This window comes from Leptonychotes weddellii, chromosome 7 (genome assembly GCF_054177405.1).
Source record: "Leptonychotes weddellii isolate Sample4059 chromosome 7, ASM5417740v2, whole genome shotgun sequence".
NCBI classification, from domain to species: domain Eukaryota; kingdom Metazoa; phylum Chordata; class Mammalia; order Carnivora; family Phocidae; genus Leptonychotes; species Leptonychotes weddellii.
This window is the reverse complement of record NC_138375.1, coordinates 113,666,856-113,677,062: the sequence shown is the minus strand read 5'-3', so window position 1 is coordinate 113,677,062 and position 10,207 is coordinate 113,666,856. Positions and strand designations below refer to the sequence as shown.

Genomic DNA, 10,207 nt, shown 5'->3' with positions numbered 1-10,207 from the left:
GCCAATGAGCAGTGGTGCTGGGATTTAAAACCAGTCAGACTCCAGAGCTTGTGCTCTATTTCGCATACCGCCTTTAGATCTACCCACTGGGAGATGTGCACAAGGAGTACCCTGTCTCTTTATAGTCTCCTACTCCTCACAGCCCCCAGATCAAGGCCAAAAAGGGGTCCCCCTTATCAGCAGTGTGCTATTTCATTACACCGGCCAGGGGGCCTCATATCTCCTTACATTTGTTTCATTTAATCTTCTCTGCAACCAAGGGTCATGCACATTAGCGGGGTTACCATTACTATAAGCCAGAGAGGTTTGGCTATGGTTCCAAAGACCTGACTAAAATGTTCTGTGAGGTCTTCATAGAATTAGCACTGTTAGCACAGAATGAAGACCACTGGTGTTTTCTAAGACCTGGTTAATCCAGCCCAACGTGAGACCTTGTCTCCTGCTCATCTGTCCTGCTTCCTGGGATGGGAGCCAGGAGGCTATTTATCTTGGGCACTCCCTGGCTGAGGTGAAACAGCGGTGGGGAGCCCTGGGTGAAGATTCCATCCAGCCCTAGCAAATCTCGCCCCCCCTGCGCCCCGCTCCACCTGAGCTTGGGTCCTTAGGCATCCCTTACAAAAGATTTGCAGAATTGTGTGTCTGTCTGCATTTTGCCTGATGCAACATCCTAGCATTCTTCAGATTCTCAAAAGCTGAGTGACCCCACAGATGGTTTGGTACTACTGAATTAAATAATCTACCACATCTTTTTTTAGTCACACATTCTCTAAGCTCTAGTGCCCCACTGAGCCAGGTAACTCCTGAAACTATTTTAACCCCCCACAAAGTAGACTCCCTAGAATTAGGTTAACTTTGAAAATGGTCAAGGTTATCACAAATCTTTGTTTATTCCCTCTCAGTTTCTCTATAATCATCCCCTCATAGCTGGCTTTACTCATGCACTGCTTTCTCCCCCGTGCTCTCCAGAGCTGGCTTCTGCCTACTTTGGGAGGAAGTGCTGAGCCGCTGGTCCCATCGCTGGACCTTCAGGTCCTTCCATCACCAGATGGTTCTGGTCTGGAACTGGCTCTTGGGAGGGTTCAGGCCCAGGTGGAAGAAGTGCCTGGAGGAAGGTCTCTATGGAGCCTTCACGGGGAATTTTTTTTAGCAGATGAGGCAGCAGTTCCTCTTTGAGACCGGCCCTGAAAACACTTCCCAGAACAAGGAACTGACAGAGGCTGGGGAAAAGCTGGAGAGGAGGAAGTATCATTAAGACTGACCTGGGTCAAGAGCTCAAGTGTCGCTCGCCCGGCCCTAATCCCCCTTTTCAAAGTGGCGCAACCAAAGAGCAGAGCGTTCTCAGCACTGGGTCTAATTCGGTGAGGTTTTATTGTAGAGTGAGGGACGCGGATCCCCGACCACGGGGTGCTGCCGGTGCGACCCTGTGCCTCTCCCCCCGTGCCCGCAGAGAAAACTGAGCCCTTGGACCCAGGCGGGACCTACTGAAACTCGGCATCCCCTCGCTTCCCCCGGGGGACGCAGCCCCCAAAAGGCATCATTTCCAAGTCCGGCTGAGTTCACGCTCGGATTCTAGCGGGGGGCCTCGGTGCCAAAGCGAGGAAGCGGCGGTAGCAGCTGCGGGAAGACAGCCAGGGGGCCAGGGAGTCCGGACAGGCAGCTCCGTGCTAGTTGCGCGCCCGCCCGGCCGTGCCTGCCCCTTCCTTGTGCAAAGCAAGGGAGTCGGCGGGCGGCGGGGAAGGCTCCTGCGTCCGGGCTGGCTCGCCGTCTCTCAGGAAGACTCCCCGGCTAGACCCGCTGTCCGGGGGGCAGAGAGACTCCGCCAGGGGATCGGAACCGTGGTAGCGCGCGCAGCTAGGATCGCGCGCGACCCTGCGCAGCCTGCGAACGCCGGCGACTCCCTTTCCGCCCCGGAGGCCGCTCGAGGTCGTAAAGGGTCTTTGGGTCAGCGCGCGGCGTTCCCAGGGGCGACCCCCGGCGCCGGGCTCCTGCGGCCCGGCTGCTCCCGGCGGCCGGCGGTGAGACGGGGACACTGCGTCTGCCGGCCCCGACTCACCCCGCCGCTACACCGGCCGCGACCTCCAGGGCGCGCGGGCGTCGCGCAGCGAACGGTCATGGGGCAGCGCGGCGAAGGCCGAGTGGCGCAGCTGGCAGCCGATGAAGAGGACGACGAGCGCCACGGACAGCAGCAGCAGGAAGAAGAGCAGCAGGTAGGTGGGCAGGTCGGGCTTTGTGGCCGCGCCGTCCCGCATGCCGCGCGCCGTGGCCAGCTCCAGCGGCAAAGCGCCCTCTGCCTTCACCGTGGCCGCCAGGGCCAGCGCGCCGCCTCCAGCCGCCTCGGGGCCGGCCGTGGCGTTGAACACGTCTCCGTACATGGCCCGCCGACCCCGGCCGGACCGCCTCACTCGGTGTCGGGCCGCCCTGCGCCGCCCGGCGCCTCCATGGCGCGCCCCTCCCGCCCTGCTTGCGCGCACCTCACCGGGGGCCGGTGCCTTCGGGTCAGCCCGGGCCGCGCCGCTCCCTCGCCTCCGCGCTCAGCTGCCGTCCCCGCGGGGCGGCGGGCCCCGGGGCTCGGAGCTGGACGGCCCCGCGCGCTTGACCCTCAGGCTTTCCCTGGGTCCTGCCGTCGCCCCCCGCCGTGCCAATCACCCGGCTCGCGGGTTTGGAGCCGCGCTCTGGGCTCCAGCCCCCAGCTCCGGTCAGCTCCGGGCTCGGGGCTCCCCTCGGCTTCAGCGGCGGCGAGAGGTGCCCGGCGAGTGCGGCCGCAGTTCGGGTGCCTGCTCAGCGCCGGGACGCCAGGTGCACCGAGGGCGGGTGGCGGGGAGTCCTCCGGCGCCGCCGCGGCCGCTGCGTCTCAGCGCAGGCAGTCCTGCAGCCGACAGTCCCTGTTCAGACGCCTGGTGTGCGGCGAGCCTGTCCCCACTCGCTTTGGCTGCTGCGCTCCTGTCTTGAGACAAGAGACTGCGCTCCGAGGCGGCTCCGAGCGCGCTCAGGTCCCCGGCGGGGGGGTGTGGGGGGTGTGGGGCGGGACTGACAGCGGCTGCCCCCCCGGGGGGAGCGGCTGCCAACCAATGGGGCGACGGAGGACACGCGGCGACTGCCCTGGCCTGGCCTCACATCACTTAAGGCCAGAGGGACACCGAGAGAGAGGGAGGGAGGAAAAACAGGGTCACAGAAAGACTGACGGACAAAGAAATGGTTACAGACCTATGATCAGAGACATAGGCAAAACAGAGACAGTAGTGGACAGCAGACCGACTCCGAGGCAAGGCTCAGCTGGACGTGGACACCTGCTTCCATTCCCCTCCTGGATATTCCCCCTCCGGTGGAGCCGGGTTGGCCCGTTGCCCCACTGGCTGCTGGGTAGCGCAGGCAGGGCACACTGCCTCTGGGGTGGGGGTGGGGGGGCAACGGGGGGGGGGGCGGGCAGTGGCAGAGGCGCTCCCCGAGGAGCCCAGGCCCTTCTCTAGCTGTGCCCTGAGGGTGCATGTCCTTCCCCCACTGTGAGCTCACTTGCTCAGCTCTGGGTGGGGGCAGGAGGGGCGTGTGAGGGTGGTGATGGCCCACCTGACCTCACCAGCCCTGGCAAAGGCTGGGTGGCCAGAACAGAGGTGAGCCGTCAGTGGGACTGAGGGTTTCTCCTGGTCCAAATTCCTCCGTTCGTTTGAGAAACTGTCTAAGCCCCCCAGACTAGACTAGGTACTGCTGCCTGGGATGCCAGAGCCCCTGCACCTCTCCGGGAGCACTGTCCTCCCAGGGCCGTCACTGTCTGACCTGGCCAGAGCTGGGGGGCAGCGGCTGAGAAGCCCAGGGCAGGAAACTATGGAGCCCCCCGCAGCCTTCCATGTCCTACATGTGCGTAGTCAGCGCTGAGTGTGCCTCCTTCCGCTTGGCACCCTAGATACCTCACCCCTCACTGTAGTCTCCATTCTGTTGCCCCGTCACTTGTCTGAGATCCCTACAGGGGCAGCCACGTTCAGAGCTGTGTCTCTCAGCCCGTCCTGGGGTGCAGCGCATGGGGGGAGTTTGGTGAGCCCTGGCTGAATGAGCAGGAGGAGAGCCAAGTTAGTTCTTCCCCCTTGCCCTCACCACACCTGGCCACAAGCCTAACGTGAACAACCGAGGTAGGCAGGCCAATCTTGGCCAAAGCTCATTCCCACAAATCCGTCTCAGCCCAGGAGAAACACCTCTGCAACCTCTTTGTCTAACATTGAAGTTGGGGTCCAAGGCCTGACTCTCCAGAATGTTCGCCTGCTTGCCGAGTGAGGCCTCCTGTTCCGCAGGCTCTTGGCGGTGCTTTCCTCTTGGAAAGGATGGGCTGAGGGGCCTCCCTGGTGCGGACAGCAGGACCTGGCAGGATGCAGCACGGCCTCATCTACCCACCTTGGTTTTGGGGAGCCACCTGAGGTGCTTCTAGGGCATAGGACGCTGAGCCCTGAGGCCTGGCTGATGGTTCAGCCAACCCCTCATTTTCCAAGGGGGGGAAGCTGGCTCTGAGAGGAGCAAGGCTTACCCATATTAGCACAAGACAGCCACCACACAGAGTGATGCGGTAGCCATGGGAGGGGGCCGCTCGAATGCGGGGAGGTAGTCTCGTTCTCTGAAGGCCTGACCTATTTTGGATGGCATTCTTTTCAGCCAGCAGGATCCCGGGGGACATTATGTGAAATCAGAGCAGGCTTCCTCTTGGACACCTGGAGCCTGGGGGAGGCTCAGCATGCGGACTGGATGGAAGAGATTTTGTCCAGACGAAGCCACTGCTGTCGTGGTTCCCTGGGTCTGGGTGAGCCTTGAATGGTAGGGCTTGAGTAGCTGGGTTTGGGATTTTGCCTGGGGTTTCCTCTTTGCTCTGTCTGGGGAGTAACATAGCCCTACTCTCTCTACGTCATCTCTGCCTGACCCATGAGATCAGGTAAGAATACTAGGTGACGGCAGGAAGCGGGCGCAGCTCAGCTGGGAGGTCCTCAGTGGAGTCTGGGGCGGGCTCCAGCCCTTTGGGCTATAAAATGAGGGATTATGGTAAGTGATTTCTGGTCGTGCTCTGGAAACATGCTGTAAGCATCCAGGAAGTGGGCACGGAGCCGGGGAGTCTGCAGAGGTTTGGGTAGGGATGCAGGGTCCCTGCAGTGCCATTGCTCATGAACGGGGGCGGGGAAATCCCTAAACCTGGGGTCCCTGGCACTCCCGTTCCTTCCCTGCAGCTCCCGCTCCCACAGCATCAGATTGCGTTTGGCAGAAGTGACCCATGCAAGGGCTTATAGCCTGTGAGTGGCGGAGCTGAGGCTGGAACCTAGGCAGCCAAGGATCCAGAGGCCATGCCCTTCAACACGACCATGACCGCCTCCAAGGGCAGAGCAGTGCTGGTGGCTGCCACTCACGGACCTCTTCCCACAGGCCAAGCTCCAGCTTGGGCCTCAGCATGGTCTTTCTTCTCGCAGGGACCTGGGAGATAGGCACTGCTGTGTCCTCTCTTTCCCCAAGGAGGAAGCTGCAGCCTCTCGGAGTGGTGTCACTTGCCAAGGCCCACACAGCTGGGTCAGGATGCAAGGGAGCCAAGATTCTGCAGCGTGTACTTGTCCGGCTCCGTCTCCAGCAGCTGCTTCTCATGAGCAACTCACCAAAGAGCATGTGGTCCAACTGCTTGGTGTTTTGGTCAAGTTGGAGAGGGATCTTGCCCTTTTTTGGGGGTCTTTTGGTCTCGAAGCAGGGAGGGCACTGTTTCTTTTCCAAAAGATGTTCGGAGCCCTAGGAGGGCAGTCACGTTCCCCGAACGTGCCCGGGCAGGAAAGTAAACAAGGCCAGTGCTGAGTGAATGCAGAGATGAAGTTTACACAGCTTGTTACACAAGCCAGAGCGACCTTCCATTAAGGGACCTTTGTGTACTCGTACATTTAAGTCTTGGAAAAGATTATAAAGGGGCTCTGAGTTGGCTTTGACAGGCAGGGGTCACAGGGCCAGGACCCCAGAGCGCCCTCTTCCCCATTACGTGGTTGCTGAGCAGCGACGCGTGCTCCCTCCCTGCTGGCCTGTCTGTGGAGGGACACGCAGGCCAGGCAAGGGTGCCTCTCCTGCCACGCGGGCCATTTCGCAGCTGCTTAATGGAAACTGGGGAGCCTAGGAGCATTAGAGCCCAAGGATCACATAAATTGTGCTGCGCGGCCTGTGGAGCTGGGTGAAGCTATTTCTGTTTCTCCTGCAAGCAAGGGGAATTATTGTTAAACGGCTCCGTGTCACCAAGAGGCTGGGGTGCAGGTCAAGGGTGAAATGTTGCGGTCAGGGGTTCGCTACCGCTGGAGTGGTTTTCCGTGTGCGTCGTGCACTGTGATTGCTGGGGCGGGCTTCTCTGTGAGTGTGGATGCTGTCCTTGCTTGCAGACCTCTTCATTTTAACCAGGGCCCCCACCAGTGGTTTAGTGGGTTTTTGTGTTTTTTTGTTTTTTACAGATGGCTTCAGCAACCACAGTGGCTGGTGACTTAAGGTTGCATTTTAGAATAAGCATTTTAAGAACCAAATAGCAAGTACGCTAAGCCCAGCTCTGAAATGCAGTGTTTGTTCCCAAGGAGGAAACAGACAGTAGTGGGCTTGGGGAATGATCAGGCTGGACCTTGTGAGGGACCGGTCTGTGGCGCGGGATACCTGGGTAAAGGATGGGGTGTGAGCGTGAGGCCAGCTGTAAGGGGGGTGCTCACGGACACCCTTCTCCCAGAAAGGGTGTGTCCACCGCAGTCCTCTGATGCCATGGGCCTGCAGCTTCTCTTGCTGGATCAGAGGGTGGGATGGAGAGAGTCAGTGACAAGATTTATGGGGCTGGCTGGGGCTGGGTCTGGAGACACCTGGAAGCAGGTATAAGTAAACTTGGTCTACAGGTGGTGGGTGGCTCTGACTCTGGTGATGTGATGACCCTGGGGGTACCAGTTTTTGGACAAAGTCTCACTGCGTAGTGCCTTGATACCCTTCTCTTTGGTTCCAACAACATGTGACCTCAAATGCCTCTCTGAGTCCCTTTAGCTGTGTGGCCTCTAGCTAAGCAGGCCACAGAGACACAAAGCCTCCAAAGCTGCTGAGACCAGTGGTGACCAGTTGCTGCCCCCTGAGCTGGATCACTGAGACTTTTCTGGAAAGGACAACCAGTGTGGCTGGTGTGGAGTCATGAATGAGGTCGCTGCATGCTAAGGAGCAGGCCACCCTTCTGGCCAAGAATGGGAGGTAGGCCAAAGCTGGGATAGAGCCAGCATGTACCAAAAGGGGCAGCCAGAGCTTGGAACAGGGCTGGTGTTTGCAATCAGTAGCCAGGCTCAGGGGCCCCTGGGACTCTGGCTGGGTCCTCTGGTCCTGCCCTTGTATTTCCAGGTGAGGGGGTGCCCGGCTCGTGAGGTTACACTTGGGGAGAGATTGGGCACCAGAAGTAGAGACAGGCAGCAAGGTGAGGCAGAAGGTCTGTTCAGCCAATTAGGAGGCCCCCGCAACCTGTCCCATCTGCGGCATTAAGGGAGAACTACTTCATGGAAAGATCTGGAACTTGGTGGTGACACCAGGGCACAAGAACTCATTCAGGAAGAGGTGGTTCTTTTCTAGGATTGTTTTTCCTAAGATTGAGTGTGCATCCATCAGGTGAGGTGCAGTAGTATTTTAGATAGCCCATTGGTAAAGCATTAAACATCACTGAATCACACTATGCAAGAATTATTGGCTTCTAGTCTCCCTTTAATTATTCTGCTTATGGCAAGAAGAAAAATCCATTTGGGCCCTGTGTCAGTTTGGGTCCACCAAGAAGCAGGAGCCAGAGATTTACTGGCAGAAATGCCTGTGGTGAATCAAAGGTGCAGAAGGCAAGGTAGGCAGGAGGGCTTTCTGATCGCAGTGCAGCCTGGGGCTCGTGAGAACAGAGGGGAAGGAAGGGCTTGGCAGGGAGAGCCTCTGACTTAAACTGTCTCGGCCAGGCCAGGGGTCGCCTGTCAGGCAGGATGTGTGCAGCTGTGGGTAGGTTGGGCTCTGTGGGTGGCCAAGAGTAGAGTCCCTTTTCCCCTTCCCCAGGCTGGGCTGGTGGCCTTTTGCAGAGGGTTATGGAGGCCGGGAGGCAGGGGCAGATGCCAGGGGTTGAAGTCCCAGCAAGACTCACCTCTCCTCAGAAGCCCCCTCTGCTAGCCCCGGCCCAGGCTAACCCTTCCTCCTTCCTGGGTGGGTGTGACCCAGGCGGTCTCCAGCTGTTGACAGTTGGCTTAGATGGCAGGCCTCACATTCAGAGTCTTCCAGGGCTGATAGTCATGCCCTTGGGTTTTGGTCCACGAGTCTGGGCCAAGGTCAGAGCCCAGGATCTCCCCCACCCTCCCCCCATGGCCAGGGCCTTGTGTCTGTGGCCTGCACTGTAAGGTCCGTGAGGACCCCGGGCTGTGTGTCGTGGCTGGGTCTTCTCTCTCTCTCTCTCCTCACCGTTGGCATTTCCATCCGGACTGCTCCTGCCCCGGGGGACAGAGCCCCACTGCCAGACTCTGACGTTACAGCAGCCTCATGCCCTCCCTCGTCCCTCTGCAGTCCGTCCTCAGGGGCAGAGCAAGGTTTCGTGCGGCCCTTGTGCATCTGAGGGGCCCTCTTGGAGAATAACACCACAAAATTCGGTTTTCAAGTGAGTATTTATCTAGAAAGAGAAACAGAATCTAAATAAATTACAGATTGTAAAAAGCTGACAAAGATCCAAAACGTGGGAGAACAGTCCAGACTTCCTCAGTTCCCTTCTGTAGCCACGTTGCCTGCTACCAGGTGTTTAGGAACACCTCAGCAGGGCGTCCCCCACCCCTGACCCTGCACCAGGGAGCCCAGAGAGCGGGTGGTGGGCATGTTCTTGGGAATCACCAGGGGGTAGCGGGGCGGGGGGGAGTTTTAGGGGAAGACAGTAGTCTCACCTGATAAAATGCCTTACCTTTGCAAATATACAGAAACGCCGGACCAGGTGAACATGAGCTGGGCCCACAAGCTCAAGCTTTGTTGACCTCACGGTAAACCCACCTCCATCCTTCCCGGCTGTGCTCCCCTGCCAGCTCGAGCCCAGATCACCTTCAGGTCACTGCCTGAGTCAGCAACTTACAGTGCCTCCCACCGACCTTTTTAAAGTGCAACCCTTTTCCTCTTATTTTTATACTGGTTATAATAATAGTATTTGGTCCTTATCTGGAAAATATAGACAAGGGTAAAGAAGGAAATAAAAGTCATCCTGGACATGAGCAGGAGCAATTTAGAATTCTACTCTTCTCCCCTCCCCTGCTAGGAATTTGACATGACACCGATGGCAGAAAGGTTGGAACGTGCCACATCAGCACTTGGGCTCGCATTATGTTCCTCCCTTCAGTCTGGTGGGTTGTTCTAGAACATTCCTGTTTGTCAGCCTCCAGTATTGTTTCTACCCAGAGTCCTTTAGAGCTCAGATGAAGGCCTGGCCAGTAGATGTAGTGCCTTTGAGGCCTTGGTAAGTGAGACGCTGGCTCCACAATGTTTGAGGCCGTGGGAAGGGGTGTTTCCATGCTTGCTGACCGAGATCGGCGAGGTCGAGCATTCCCCAAGAACAGACAAACTGAGGGGGACTGGTTCTGCTTCCAGCGGTGTCAGGGCTGCCTGATGTCTGGGGTAGGGGAAATAGGAGAGACAGAGGGCCTGCCCCAGAGGAAGGACTGGGAAAGGCCATTGGGCTCAACCTTCTGAGGGTTCAGGTATGGCTGGACCTCTACCTGGGAGGTACAGGGAATGGCCCAGGTGGCCTGCAGCCCGACCCATGGGGGGATTGGGGAAGCTCTGTGGCGGGGGACCTACCAGCAGGAAGGGGTGTCACCAGCTCCTGTCATCACTACATCCTTCTCTTAGCTGCCTCTAGAGTGAGCACTCTGAGTAGGCTTTGGGGAGCTGGGCCAGGTCGGGGAGCTGCAGCAGGCACAGGCTTGAGCTCTGCCTCCGATCCTGCCGCTGAGCTGAGTCCTGGGTGGACAGTTAGAAGCCCGACTCCCGTCTTAGGGGATTAGTCCTGACCCTGCAAGGACAGGTACCCCTTCCCTATTCACCTCCCTCCCCAAAGACCAGGCCAAGCCGGCAAACCCCGTCCTCTAGAGAAGGCTCTTGCTGGGGTCCCTGACAACTGGTCTGCGCCCCCGGCAGTAGGTCTGGGCCGTCCGCAGACCCTGTCTTCATGGGCACAAATCCTCAAGTCACTTTTTTAAGTTAATGG

General features: G+C 58.5%; 1 protein-coding gene across 1 annotated transcript; it reads right to left on the bottom strand.

Moving 5' to 3' along the window:
• Positions 1-1,349: 1,349 nt before the first annotated feature.
• SMIM32 (small integral membrane protein 32) lies at positions 1,350-2,985 on the bottom strand. The gene has a single exon (XM_081827022.1). The coding sequence runs from the start codon at positions 2,370-2,372 to the stop codon at positions 2,061-2,063; it is 312 nt and encodes a 103-aa protein (XP_081683148.1). The 5' UTR covers positions 2,373-2,985; the 3' UTR covers positions 1,350-2,060.
• Positions 2,986-10,207: the final 7,222 nt, after the last annotated feature.